The 15,503-nt window shown below is 39.0% G+C and overlaps 1 protein-coding gene across 1 annotated transcript in view; it reads left to right on the top strand.

The window, feature by feature from the left end:
* The window catches only part of LOC140482363 (low-density lipoprotein receptor-related protein 1-like), a 1,932,271-nt gene that overhangs the window by 1,152,357 nt on the left and 764,411 nt on the right, over window positions 1-15,503 (top strand). The window contains exons 22-25 of the mRNA XM_072579726.1: window positions 3,586-3,786; window positions 9,866-10,111; window positions 10,203-10,400; window positions 13,759-13,963. Of these exons, the coding sequence (XP_072435827.1) occupies window positions 3,586-3,786; window positions 9,866-10,111; window positions 10,203-10,400; window positions 13,759-13,963 (850 nt within the window). The remainder of the gene's footprint in view (window positions 1-3,585; window positions 3,787-9,865; window positions 10,112-10,202; window positions 10,401-13,758; window positions 13,964-15,503) is intronic.

Raw genomic sequence — 15,503 nt, 5'->3', positions numbered from 1 at the left:
TAATTCTTGCCCCACCCAGGACCTGAACTGCTTCCCATCAACAGATCTGCCTCAATATCTGGACTCACCACTCCTTACCCTGTTACTGACAAAAACATCCCCCCCCACCCCATCCCCCAGTCTTTCTCTCTCTGCTACCAGGGTCCAAGATCCTTCCCTGTTTCACTAAATCTAGAAACAACTCCACAGACTGAAGTAAACCCCCTTTTCCTTTCTGGACTTGATATCTTCATCCCAACTTGACCTATCCTAACAACTTCATTAATTATCTAGTCTTATTGTGCTTTGGCTCCCAATCCAGATGGTATCCTTCCACCCGGAACACTTCTGTCTAGCACCCTGTCCCCAACCCACCTGGCACCCTATTCGCCTAGTAATCTAAATACTTAGCACCTTACCACCTGGCAGCCTACACTTCTGTGCCCTAAGCTCACACTTACCTCTGCACTTAACCTTTCACATGCCCCTTCAAAGTGGCTCCATGTGATGCTGGATTTTTAAGTCACAGGGTGCAATAAATACTGCTGTGAAAAAGGGAGCAATGTTTGCCTTTCCCCAGTTTCGTACACTATGTGGGACTTGTCAGAATGAAACTACATTGGCATGTTTCTGAAAGAGGACTGATCAGAACCTTCTGTCAAAAATGCAAAGTTCTTTAATTGTGAATAAAAAGGAGCAAAATCTATGCATGATTGCCATTGTTTGGAAAATTGGTTCCAATTTACTTTTGGGCTGGATTTTGTTCTTAACATAGAAGCAATTCTGCTTGTCATTAACCTCAAAGAAAGCTGACCAAACGGCCTGGTGAACGCTGGCTCAGAGTGGGCGGCACAGTGGCACAGTGGCACAGTGGTTAGCACTGCTGCCTCACAGCGCCTGAGACCCGGGTTCAATTCCCGCCTCAGGCGACCGACTGTGTGGAGTTTGCACGTTCTCCCCGTGTCTGCGTGGGTTTCCTCCCACAGTCCAAAGATCTGCAGGTCAGGTGAATTGGCCATGCTAAATTGCCCCTAGTGTTAGGTAAGGGGTAAATGTAGGGGTATAGGTGGGTTGCACTTTGGTGGGTCGGTGTGGACTTGTAGGGCCGAAGGGCCTGTTTCCACACTGTAATGTAATGTAATCTAATCTAACTCTGTTCCCAAAAGCACTTTATAAGTGGAACAAGGTCAAAGGCATTTCCCGGTATACAGCACTGATAGCAGTATATAAAATAAGCTGCCAATGGCATTGATGTATTTTCACAGACAGCAGACTAGAAAGGTAAAAGTACTAAATCAGTTGAATTTTAATTTAGAATTTTATGTTGATAAATAAGTGATTGTGACTTCATTAGGGTAGAAACTAAACAAAGACAAACTTCAAAAAATAATTTTCATTTACTTCGATTGTTTATTAAAATGTAAAAAGAACCTGACATTCTACAAACATGCAAGGGCATTAGCAGCAATAACAAAGTTCAAAAAGAATTAAAAATACAATTATACATTTCAACACAGTGTAATTTTTTTCAAGGGTTTTTACTGTGTGACTATCAGCATTAGTGTCAATTCAAAGGTTTGTCATATTGAATCCCAGTGGGATTGGGGGTATGGGGCATTTCAATCTCACACTTTCTAGAAATTATAGAGATCCAAACTATTGTTTTGTGTTATTATGCACATATATTTACTCCCAAATTAGCTGTTAGTCTCAGTGGAATAGTAACAGTAAACATTGGCAGTTTAACCACCACAGATTCAGAGCATTTACGATTAATATGAACCTAATGGCAATGACCTACTGGCCACAGTATTAAACATGTAATGTTTTCCTTCACTCCGCTCTGGAACAATAACAGTAATTTAGATTCATATAGTATCTCCAGCATCCATAGTGTCTCAAGGCACTTTACTGTGGGAGGAGGAAGAAAGCTTAAAGTACTAAGAAAATGAATTGCAAACCCTGTTGAGAGAGAGAGAGAGGAGATGACTGAAAATTAGGTTGGTAAAATGGGTTTTGAAAAGGTATATTTTCACTTGAGGACTTTATTAAGGTGCAGTCATTATTAGGATGCATGTCACCTCAAACAAGAGGAGAAAAGAGACTGGTAATGTACTCTGTCCAATCACAAATAAATCTAGTTACAATTTTAAGACACTAATTTTGTGAAGAAGCGTTTTGTTGGAAAGTGCATTTTCTTTTCATTACTGCTCAGTAAAATTGAATAAAACGATTTATACCTCAGAGCTCTCAATCAATATATGAAAAAAATTAAAAACTAGGCTTAGGAGCTATAGTGACAACAATACTAAATTACCTTGGAACACTGCCACATTCTTCTTTGAATCCATTATTTTTGTTTGAGTTAAGTGTCAGATTCTCTCTGCAAACACAGCTGAACTGAACTTGCATTTTAATTAAGTTAAAGGTCTATGAAAGATTTATCCACCTTAACTGCATGATCATGCTATACTGAGCTGACAAAGAAATTAATTTAATTTATATTGCATCTTGTTAAGTTTCAGAGCATCAGTATTGGTTAAACACATGAAGTCCTCTAACTGCATTCCTTGATCTGAAGGGTTAGTAAGAATGACAGCTGCATAGAACTGACCATCGGATTGTAATGTGGCATTGCCACTCCGCCAGATTTTCTCACTTTACTTGAAGTAGCTTTTGTGTATATTTGGGTGAAAACCAATAAATTAACTATCAATTTTCTGACAATGTTGATAATTCAGAGATCAGATGCAGCTGTGGTTGTGGAAATATCAAATACTGACAAAACTTGAGTAACTGACGGTTCTTTGGTATGCAGCATTACATTACTTTCGGAGCAAATATTTCTAGCAGACCCATCTACTGTTATAACAAGTATGGCAGATCTACCTACAGGTACTGTATTATAAACAGAAATTGCTGGAAAACCTCAGCAGGTCTGGCAGCATCTGCGGAGAGAAATCAGCATTAACTTTTCCTGTCCAGTGACTCTTCTTTCGAATTGATTGAAGCAAGACCAAGGATGGTTTTTATACAGAAGATGGGGTGAGGAGAGCAGGGAGAGTAAATGATAGGTAGAGATGGAGCCCAAAGAGAGAGATAAAGAGTTGGACAGATAAAAGAGTGAGTACAGGTTAGTTTGGAGGAATAACTAGCTGCTAAGGAGGACAATGGTAATAGGTGGCTGACAATACTGCATGGTATCTTCGTACCTGCTAATTAGCTATATTAAGATATAATAGTGCTGCTCAGCCAGCGTACACAAATAAATATGTTTTAGTCTATTTCCTTCTATGGTTTGCAATTTTCAAATATATTTCATCACATCTCTATATGACACTGACTAATGTATTTTGTGACAACACCTAGTCAAAAATTGGAGATGTTATAATTGTGTGATTTCTTAATTTAAGTCACTATGATAGTGTTGTGATATTTTTGACAAATGCTAAAAATCTAAAAACTCAATATCAAATAAAAGCTTTGAAATTACAGTTCATACCTTTGGAGAATAAGAATGAGGCTTGTAATTGAGTGATATTTCAGAAGCATCCCTCGAAGAGTTCATGATAGACAATCTAGCCTCTTTGTTTTTGTCTTTCAAAGGACGATGCATCAATGTGACATGGGTGTGTGATGGGGAAAATGACTGTGAAGATCACTCAGATGAAGAAAACTGTGGAGCATTTGGTTGCAAACCACCAACCTATCCTTGTGCTGGAAATACATCGATTTGCCTTTTTTTGGACAAGTTCTGCAACGGGAAAGAAGAATGTCCAAATGGTGCTGATGAGAGTGCACTTTGTGGTAGGCTCTTTGTATTTGAAATGAGACTATGTTTAAAACAGTGAGGTGCTGTTGTGGATAGCAAAGATATTTTCCAATATTTTGCCTTTAAATGAAGGCAATTATTTTGATTACAGCTCTGAGTTGCAAAGCTGGATGTCAACTTGTAGACTGTTCCTTGATTCAAGCAATACTTTTGATGCCTGTGTTGATTCGTAACAACCGGAAAATCAACGTTTGTTGTGTATTGCATAAATACATGAATTTATTGCCAATTTAAGGACAATTTCATGTTTAAAATCTTCATGTCAGTGACAGCTCAGAAGGGAAAATTTACCCAGATATGATACACAGACTACAATTGTATTCTATTCTCCGATTTAACTCCAATCCAAAAAAAAACTTCAGTCCTTGACAGCTATAAGGATTTTACATAAAATGAGAATGGAATACCTTGATTCTTGCCTTGTCATACATAGCTGGAACGTGTAAATTTGACTCTAATTTGGCAATCTGTCTTTGACAGTTCACAAGGCTGATCAGAAATGTCACTCCAGTGCAAGGAGAATGGCCCTTCTAAGTTCTGCCAAGGCCACATTATGGCATGGGAGAGGTGCAGCTTAATGCAATACTGGTTATAACATAGTTGCAATGGAGAAAACAGACAATTTAATATGTTGAGTAAAAAGTCCTTTGTTAAATGTGGATAAAGTCACACAAGAACAGCATGAAAAAGAAAAACTGTTGTCTAACCAGCAGATACACATACACCTTTCAGGAAAAAAAAAGTAACTGTTAAACTGTATGACCAGACACAAAATGAGAAAAATATCTTTCAGACAAGGTTCAGGTTGTTTGATGTCATGAAGAACAGAAATTGTTTAATAGGATTTTTTTATAAAGTCTGCAATTATTTAAATGAAGTTCAAAGCTAAATTTAGAAAATACAAATGTATTACTTAACCTTGGTTTGTATTTGTAATAAGCTGGATTTAACATTCCAAAACAGAATCTATCCATCAGTTTAAGAAGCAGTGAGAACATTTCCATGACATAGGCCCAACCATGCTTAGTGCCTGTGAGACATTCAACAGGTCAGCATTGATCCTTTCCCAGAATTTGGGCCTTCAGCAGCGGATGCTATGTCAGTCAAAGGCTGTGGATCAGTCAGAGGTTGAAAGCTCTTGATTTTTGGCTGTGCCTCAAGAAACAGTAACTGCTGTTGTTGCTGCTGTAAGGACTTTTGTTGTCTTTCCTGGATCCCTGGACTTAGAATTCTGATCACAGGGAGGGGATCACCAGAGGTAGGGATTTAGAATGTTGGCTTTCAGTAACCCTCAGGAAATGGTGTTCGTTGACCCTTACCAGCACCATGTCCCTCAATCAAGAACTGAGTGCCTTACACCAAGGAATCCCTCCTCCTCGTAGGCCACATGAAAACCCAACATAGCTGCAACTCATGAGAGGCATGCTGAATAACTTCCAATTATTTCCTGAGCCACTATTTACATTCAAGTGAGCTCAGGGATAAATAGTGTTAATTTATATCCTATTTTCTTTTATTGCAAAACACATTTTATTCACTAAAAAATATTCATGTACATACACAAGTACTAAAGCAATTCTGTACGGTCTTTGGCTATCAAGAAAAACAAACACTGGATCTGACATTCCCTGCAGTTGCAAAGGTGAAAGGCATTTCTTATGTATGGAGGACATTATTTACACGTAGATAGGACATTATTTACATTTATGTCAGACATTATTTGCATATATTTAAGGCAATAAGAGGGTCTGGAAACTGAACAGACCCCCACTGTAGTTTGGCAGAAAGACCTTAGATGGAAATTAAGTTTCTCACACTAACTCAACCATGAGAATTTTCCCACCATAGGGAGGTTGGCCATTGAAGGCAAATCTTCCTGGCCCCTCTGGTGAAACTTGGGAAATTAGGGTGAGATCAACAGAAATGAAATTCTCAATGTCAAAAGCAAAAGGTTCATCCAATTTTTGAAAGGCAAGTTGAGAATCTCGCTAAGGAACAGCAAGAGACCTATTTGCAACAATTTGCATGTGTTAATAGCTCATTATTACCTAATCTCACTTCATTTAGATGTAGGTTTCCATTTTCTCATCGGCTGGATAGAAACTAGATAGCAACTAGATTCCCAACGTGAAAGTCGGAGCAGGAACCTGGCAACTTCAGCTCACTGCTTGATCCCGGCCCATCATTCTGGGCAAAAGTCAGCAATATTTAAGGGTACACTCAATGGGCAGTGACTGACCTCTCACCCCATTCATGGGTATTGAAATTAGTCATGTAGCAGTTTTTCCTCATCCTCATGCACACCTCTGACTCCTGTACAAAACAGTCTGCACTTCAATGCAACATGTGCACTTTTAATTGTAATGCTGCTGCCAGAAAACTTTGCATACAGAGATAAGCACTCATCTCACGGATTGAAGCAGGGTACAAGCTGCAGCATAAATTCCCTACTTCATCCTTGGGTTGACCTACCCTGATCCTAGCTACTCTCTTGCTTCCCACCTTATGTATAAAAACATATATATGCCTTGGGATTTTACTTAATCCTGTTTGCCAGAGATGGTCGCTTTTAGCCCTCCCAATTACTTCTTTGAGACATTTCCTGCTATCTTTGCATTTTTGAGGGTATTTTCAATCTTCAATTTCCTAAACCTTACATGTGCGTCCAATTTCTCTTTGACTATGCGCTCAATTTCTCTTCTCATCCAAGGTTCCTGAGTTTTGCTATTCTTATTCTTCATTCTTATTGGAACAGGGTGGTCCTGAACTTTAATCAACTGGCCTTGGAAAGATTCCCACATGCCAGATGTGGATTTACCCTCAAACAACAGTGCCCAATCTACATTCCCCAGTTCCTATTTAATATTAGGGTAGTCACCTCCCCTCCCCCACCCCCCACCCCCACCCCCACATACAGACACACAGAGTTTAATACTTTCATCCAAGGACTACCTCTTTCCTTATCCATAAGCAACTTAAAACTTACAGAATTATGGTCATTGATTTGGAGGATCGCCTTGACTAAAAGATTTAATCTGTTACTGTCTCTATGAAGCACAATTGCTGCTTCCTACCAAATCATCCAAATGGCAAGTGCACAACAGAGATGAAAATGGCTACTATTGCACCAGGAGTGGATGGAGTAAATGTTTCATTCCGTGCAGAAGGGAGCTGCACGTTTGTGTGATATGAGACTCTTTAAAGAAGAGTTGCATTAAACAGATATCAACACAGCACAGGTGAAAGATACCTGTGATCACAAAATCCTGGATGCAGATCTTTAATATTGAGCAGCATTGTGGAGTACAAATCCTGGTCACGTTCAATCTTGAACATATCATAAAACTTTATGAACCAACTGCTCTAATGGCTAAGATGCACAAGCAATATTTTGTGGCCTGTGATGAGTCACCTCAATTGCCAAAGTAGCAATCTTTCCAAGGGCCCATAACATGCATGTGGTAAAGGAGAGGGTCCTTTAATAGCTTGGACCATAAAATGTCATGCAGTGTTAAGGTACAGCTTGCCTCTGCGCCTTCATTCTTGTAATGCAGCAAAAGTGACATCCACTCTCTCTGCTGTTGATGAAAAGTGAACATATACTTACAAATGTGAGAAGGTATTTACAATGAAGTTCCACATGTGATATTCATGTGCCCTTGTAAGGTCGTCTTCTTCTCTTCCCTCACTGTGTCTTAGCTCAGTATTGTACTTTGGAGCTGGAGTGGAGGGACCCTGCCAAACAGTGGACCCAGTTGGTGTTGTAGTCTATATCAGACATCTCTAAGGCTTTGTGGCTGGAGGACCCAGACATGCTGAATATGTCCTGCCCAGAGTCAGGTGTCCTCTCCTTGGCAGTGCCTCTGACAAACCCATTAGTATATCTGCTTTTGTATTTGCATGAAGCTGTTAATTGTTGACACTATGGGGTGATCTGAGCCTGAGGCTGAACTGATGCCTGCAAAAGCCAGCAACTTGGGCATTTCTTCCTCAGCCAGACACAGAGACACAAAACCCTTTGTCAAAGGGTCAGTTAGACTCAAAACGTCAGCTCTTTTCTCTCTTTACAGATGCTGCCAGACCTGCTGAGATTTTCCAGCATTTTCTCTCTTGGTTTCAGATTCCAGCATCCGCAGTAATTTGCTTTTCTTACAGAGACGTGAAAGGTATGTGCTCATCAGCATGTGCTGCCCACTCTAATCTTGCTGAAATATCCACTGACCTATCAGTATGTGAGGTGGAAAACAGAGCAGGTTGGACCCTCCAATTTGCCAAACAGGGACTTGGAGGTTCTGGTCAATTCAGAAGCAATTTTCAAAGAAGAACTTGAAAAGAGGAGAACTTTCAGAACTCTCATGAAAGTGAAGGGTGAGCAACTAGTTTGATACAAAGGATCTGAGAGGGCCAGGATTATGTCCATGGCGTATGATGCAAACTGGGCTGGACTGTGGTACATTTGATGTGATATAACATTTGAAAATACATTCACTGACCTTGACCGTTAGCTTGAGGTCATTCAACTTTTACAGACTGCATGCAAGCCCTTGTGGCTTGACACCTGGCATTGACCACAACACCATCTGCCTCCACTGCCTGCACAAAGCTCATCAAATAGGCCCCCTGTCTATTTGTAGATAAATGACATATCTCATCCTTTCCAACTCCTTCATTAAAGTCTCCAGTGAGATTCTGGAAAATCATAAAAATATGTTGCACTGTTATTGAAAGTTTACCATCTCAAAATTTATTTTAAAATATCTAGGTAGTAAAGTAATAGAGTTTTATTCACAGTGTGCATCCATTTTAAGTAATCGAGACTAACTTTTAATTATGCTGGCTTCTTATAATTTTCTGCTCCCCGCTGAAGTGTGCAGCAACTGAACAGCAGGTTTAGTGCTGTCTGTGTGCTGCAATCACTTAAATTAGCAGGTACCATGAACTCTGAATGCTGCCAACATCAGAAGCAATGGACATAGGGCATATCATGCCATTTTTGGGCTTTGTCCAATTTCATCTCTTTTTTCAATGGAAAAAAAATTGTTAGTGTGTTGCAAAACCAAATGTTTAGTCCTCTGAATATCTTCAATTAAAGGATAAATGATGTTCGCTTGAGCTTCCAAAATTGTCACAAAGCTGGTTTCTTTTTTTAAAAGCTGTTCCTTTTCTCAAGGATACTGTGTCCTTGGTTTTCTTCAGAAGGATAATAAACCACTTTCAGTGCCAATTAATCTGGTTTGGTACAGAAATTAAATGGTATTGAGAGGCCTTTTTGTCCATATGTAAATAAGATATGACTTCTGGCCAAAAGTGGTCATGTTTTAGAAGTGATCTGTACAGTGAAAGGGAAGTGGTCAGTTCCCTGGTTGAGTCATTTGGTTCAGTCCAGAACTAGTTCAGAGTTCAACAGTGAGCTGTGTGGAAACTCTCTCTCCCCTTCTGCTCTTCTAACTTCTAACTTCCTGTAAGCATCCGTTCCATTTATACTGGTTTTTAGGGGGGTTGCTTATTGGTTCTGTTGTGTATATTCAGAACAGTATAATTAAGTCTAGTTTGGATAGACTGAGGGGTTCTTTATTCTGTTCTTTGTGTTTCATTGTGTAATTTTGTGAATACATTTTTGTCTGTTTTAAAACCTGTTAGTCAACTTCACTAACTTAATTCGGGTAATTTTCACTGTACACTTACTGAGACAAATTGCAAAGTTATGGTTTGAGGCTGCCTGCTTAAGAATGTTTTGAGTGGTCTGGCCTAGTCCATAACAAAATTAAAACCCTTTCCTGTTTTGGCCTTATAGCAAAGTATAATATGCTTGGACCTTTCTCATTTGTCAGCTTCAACCAGCACAGTCAGAAGTAATAAATCTCATTGCATGTGTCCAGGCAGGATACCTTATTTTAACAGAAAAATAATTTTATATGTAACTCATTGGCTCCAGTTGTCTTTAATTAAATGCCTTCTCGGTGTGATTGTAGAAAATTGTATCAGTTGTAAATGTGCATAATAAAATTCCAAATGGTGGTTGTTCTTAAATAAACTGGCTGATTTTGTTCACAGATGAGTGCTTTCTGAATAATGGAGGATGCAGTCACCACTGCACTTTTGTAATAGGGGAAGGCCTCGTCTGCTCTTGCCCTACAGGAATGCACTTAAGCTCAGACAAGAAAACCTGCATTGTCCTCGATTACTGCAGAAAGCATCTCCGATGCAGCCAAGTATGTGAACAACACAAGAAGACAATTAAGTGCTCATGTTATGAGGGCTGGTTACTTGCACCTAATGGTGATAGTTGCATTAGTTTAGGTAAGTCATTGTTTTCATTAATTGCATATCTCTTTTTGTTAGCATTTATTTGAATTTACATAATAATCCAAGATGTGTCCTTTTTTGACAGATACTATTGAGCCATACATAATTTTTTCCATTCGGCATGAGATTCGAAAACTGGATCTTCACAAGCAAGACTACAACTTATTAGTCCCTGGCTTGAGGAACACAATAGCAATTGATTTCCATTTCAATCAGAGTTCTCTATATTGGACCGATGTTGTGGAAGATAAAATTTACAAAGGAAAGCTGTCAGATGTTGGAGGTATAAAATTTTATGCAGTTGACTTTTCTTTCTAGTTTCTACCATCCCCCTTTAAAGCATTAATTCATCAGAATGCTTCAGTTAATATGCAAGAAATAGTGACCAAATGACACTTCAAGATGAAAATGTGGGCGTATTATGATGTTTACCTGTATGAAACCTGCCCAAATTCATATGTAAACTTCAAAAAATTTACAAAGTAGGGTCAGTCCATTTTAATATACTGATGATTCTGGATGGAAGCAGAGTTTGAATGTACCAGGGTAAACAAGGTATCTGTATAAATTCACAATGACATAGAATTAATATACCAGAAAACATAGATGAAACATTCATATCTATTTAAGATCAAAATACAATTGATGCTGAAGATCTGAAATCAAAACAGAAATGCTGGAAATTCTCAACCAGTCACATAGCATTGATGGAAAGGCATCAAAGTTAATATTTTGCGTTCTCCTGAAAGGTCATTGACCCAAAAAGTTGTGTTTCTCTATCTCCAAATGCTGCCTGATCTGCAAAGTATTTCAAACATATCTGTTTGCTTGTATGTCTTGCTATTTTAGATTTCATTTTTCCATTCAACAAACAGACACTTATGTACGAAGTTAGTAGGTTGATCACTGAATGAAAGTTATAAATAGATTCAAGAAAAAAAAGAGGCGCTGTTGGATGAAAAAGAGATAATGCTAATTTGGGGTGGCATGGTGGCTCAGAGGTTAGCACTGTTGCCTCACAGCACCTGGGACCCGGGTTCGATTCCTGTCTTGGGAGACTTTCTGTGTGGAGTTTGCATATTCTCCCTGTGTCTGTGTGGGTTTCCTCCCACAGTCCAAAGATGTGCAGGTTAGGTGAATTGGACATGCTAAATTGCCAATAGTGTTAGATGCATTAGACAGAGGGAAATGGGTCTGGATGGGTTACTCTTCAAAGGGTTGGTGAGGACTTGCTGGGCTGAAGGGCCTGTTTCCACACAATAGGGAATCTAATCTAATAATGTTGACTGGAGTTAGAGTGCAACAACAAGTGGATGTTGAAGTGCAACAGGGAGGCATGGTGGATTAGTGGTTAGCACTGCTGCCTCAGTGCCAGGGACACAAGAGCAAATAACAAGGAATAATATAGCACAGGAACAAGCCCTTCGGCCCTCAAAGGCTGCACCAACACATTTTGCCCTTCCACATTAAAACTGTCTTCACTTACAAGATCTGTATCCGCCTATTCCCTTCTTACACATGCATTGGTCCAGGTGCTGCTATTGTGTCTGTTTCCATCACCACCTCTGACAACGCACTCCAGGCACTCACCACTGTTTGTGCGAAAAACATGCCTCACACATCTCTTTTAAACGTACCCCCTTGCACTTTGAACCTGTGTCCCCTAGTAATTGACTCCTCTACCCCGTGCAAAAGCCTCATAGTTTCCAATCTATCCATTCCTTTCACAATCTTATAAACTTCTATCAGGTCAGCTCTCAACCTCCTGCGTTCCAGTGTAAACAAACCCAGTCTATCTAACCTTTCTTCATAGCTAAAACCCCCCATAGCAGGCAATATCCTGGTAAATCCTTTCTCTACCCTCTCCAAAGCATCCACATCCTGCAGGTAGTGTGGTGACCAGAACTGTACACAATATTGTATGTGTTACGTAACTAAAGGTCTAGAAAGCTACGAGTTCGATTCCAGCCTTGGGTGGCTGTGGAGTTTACAAGTTCTCCCCAAGTTTATGCAGCTTTTCGCCACTGCTCCAATTTCCTCCTATAGTCCAAAGATGTGTAGGTGAGGTGGACTGGCCATGTTAAATTGTTCACAGTGTCCAGGAATGTGCAGGCTGGGGAGGTTAGCCATGATGGTTACAGGGATAGGAAGCTCGGTCTGTGTGGGATACTCTTAGAGGGTTGGTGCATATTTGAGTAGCCTGCTTCTGTACTGTAAGGATTCTGTGATTGATAAGTTTGAAGCAAAAACAGAAAGTGCTGGAATAAACTTAGCAGGTCTGGCAGCATCTATGGAGAAAAAGCAGAATTAACATTTTGGGTCCAGTGACTCTTCTTCAGAACTTGAAGGACTTGGTAACCTTTGGCTAGATCATGCCAATCCTCACATTTTAACTAAGATGCCAGCTCATGAAAATGGGAAGACCAACCTGCACCATCTAAAAACACACAGTCCATTTAGAATGCACACTTTCTACACTGAGTTACTTTGCTGTGACATTTCTTTGAATTATGGTGAGATTTTATCCCATTTCTAAATGATTTAACATTCACTTTCAACCTCACTAACTCATCTGCATAACTGATTGATAAGGCTGAAACTAACTGCAAGTCATTTTGAAAGCTCAGCCATATAGGTTCAGAACTTGATTGGCTGCATCTTTGCAAGCAAAATATGACAAGTCAGAAACTGCACACGACAAGTCTGAGGTATTGCAATATGGTATATCTTTACAGTGGTTGTAGTTTCAAAAATGAAACAGTGAACTTATATACAAACATAATATTAAGCTTTCCCTCTTCAATCATAACATTGCAGAATTTTTATCTTACATTCCATATTATTGATATCAGATCATTAAGATTAGAATAGTTATACATTTCATAGGAATTGATTTTCCCATATCCTGTTCGAACTTATTCATTAAAATGTACCTTTTCCTGCTTATTTGCTCTGCTTTTCTTACATATTTTCCAATGAATACACAGACTCAAGCATATCAAGTATTAGTACAGAAACATTGAAACTGTAAAGAAATATACTATTTTACCCAGACTGATTGGGAAAGGGAAGAAATTAAATAATCAGACTACTAAGATTACATCTTATCCACTGAGTAAGGGCATAGACTCTAATAGGTGTTCCTGCAGATAACTGGGTTCAGACTGGGAGTCAATCATGAAGAGAATGACATGCCGAAGAAACACCATTCTAGTGTCTGTAACTGCACCAAACTCTGAGCTACCAGTTGTTAATTTGTGGAGTGTTTAAGTTTTGGTTTTGATGGTTTTCCAAGCACAAAAGAAACTAGCTACAAGTATTCCTTCACATCTTCTGAATGTCAAAAGTAAAACAGAAGGGTCAGTCATTTTCAAGCCAGTTTATTTTCCCAATCAATGTAGATTTATTGGATCACCTTTTGCTGCATGGGTAAATGCAGAAAATGAATGTTATTAAATACAAACAGAAAAACAGTGCAATTGTGCAGCGTGCACTAATGCATTTATGACTGAATTTATTGACTTGCTATTCCAGATAAGTGAGTTAATTTTGTAAAAGATGAACATGCCAGTTATTAGTGAACAAGGAATTAAATATATCAGAAATTAATTCTTATGGAAATGAAATGGTTCATTTTTCAGCTGTAAGCAGTGTGGAAGTTATTGTACAGCATGGTCTAGATACTCCCGAAGGGTTAGCTGTGGACTGGATTGCAGGAAACATCTACTGGATAGACAGCAAAATGGAACAGATTGAAGTGGCAAAACTGGATGGCAGCATGAGGACTACCTTAATCGCAGGTTCTATGGTGTATCCACGGGCCATAGCTTTGGATCCTCGATATGGGTCAGTTCGCAAATCTAATTTTTTGGAAACTGAACATAAAGTATTTTACTACGTCATTTTAACTTTGCGTGTGAAACAAAGGAACTGAGTGAATGTTGCTGCCATAAAAGTTTCTATTTAAGGTTAAAACAAACTGCCATTTTTAATTTTTAGAAGAGGAATGTGCTAACAGGGATACGTTTTTTTTACTGAATATAATATGGATAAGGAACAACGAGGCTAGAGGAGAAAATAAATCTGGGAATAGATGCATAAATCAGTAAAAATAGCACATCATGATAATGAACTCATAAGTGTGTTAGTAAGGATTTAAAAGTTTTAATTCCTTGATAAAGACAAGCAATAGAGAAGAGAAAGATAAAGGTGTCAAGTGCCGATCCATAAATTGGGTGAGAGGAATATGACCTTTTAGCTGAAAACCCTGTTCTGTGCTATCAATTTTATGAAATTATACATTAAATGCAAATTAAGCATAATTCCTGTCACAAACTTGTTTAATTAGACATAGACATCAAGTTTCCGATAATTTAAGCAGTTCATGTAATTACAGCTATTATTATTTGTGATTCATGTCTTGCATTGTTGTTGGTGGATAGTTTTGGGTTGGTGGCGTGGCTGATGATAAATAGTTTCATTCTTGTGATCGTCAGATTGTTTAATTGTTTCTCAAAAGGAAACTTATGCAGGTTAATTTTACAGTCCAAATCAAATAAAATATCATTTATTTTCTTTATAACATTATACCTGAACTCTCCCAAGTCAGGAATGCAGAGTCGGGAAAATTTCCAGGCCAGCTGAAAGCAGCTCAGGAGAAAGGGCCCTGTAGGAGTTTGGTTTTTGTTTTGGAAAGGCAGGTGATCTTTGGAATTGCTCTGCCTTGGTGCTCTGATACTATATCCCAGCTCCCAAAAATGATAAACAAAGAACAGCCTCTACCTCTCACACCCACATCTCCTCATACCCCCACATTTTGCCAATGTTCCATACGAACCCATGCCACTTCATTTGTTCCCATGAACCTCTCACCACGATGGCAGTCTATGGATCTAATCTATCCAAATGGCCCTTTTGAGGCCTATATCAACTTAATGCCAACTCATGCCAATCATTGTCCCATCTTTTGTATTTAGACCTTCCATGTCAACTCACTGTATATAGACCTTCAGAACCATGTTGGGATGAATTCAGATGAAGCTCTAAATCTCTTGACAAATTCATTACTTAAAATAAAATTCTCACAATTAAAGAAACTCATTTTAAATTCACTAAATTTACCTTCAACTTCTGGATGTAAGTTTGCTCACTGAGCGGGAAGGTTAATTTTCAGACGTTTTGCACCATACTAGGCAACATCATCAGTGAGCCTCCAGTGGAGCACTGGTGGTATGGCCTGCTTTTTATTTATGTGCTTGGGTTTCCTTGGATTGGTGTTATCATTACCTGTGGTGATGTCATTTCCTGTTCTTTATCTCAGGGGTGATAAATGGGATCCAATGGTGACAAACATCTAAAAACGACCCTTCCGTCTCAGCGAACAAAC

This window comes from Chiloscyllium punctatum, chromosome 10 (genome assembly GCF_047496795.1).
Source record: "Chiloscyllium punctatum isolate Juve2018m chromosome 10, sChiPun1.3, whole genome shotgun sequence".
NCBI lineage: Eukaryota > Metazoa > Chordata > Chondrichthyes > Orectolobiformes > Hemiscylliidae > Chiloscyllium > Chiloscyllium punctatum.
Note: the sequence above shows the minus strand (reverse complement) of the source record. Positions and strands in the feature narration are given on the sequence as shown.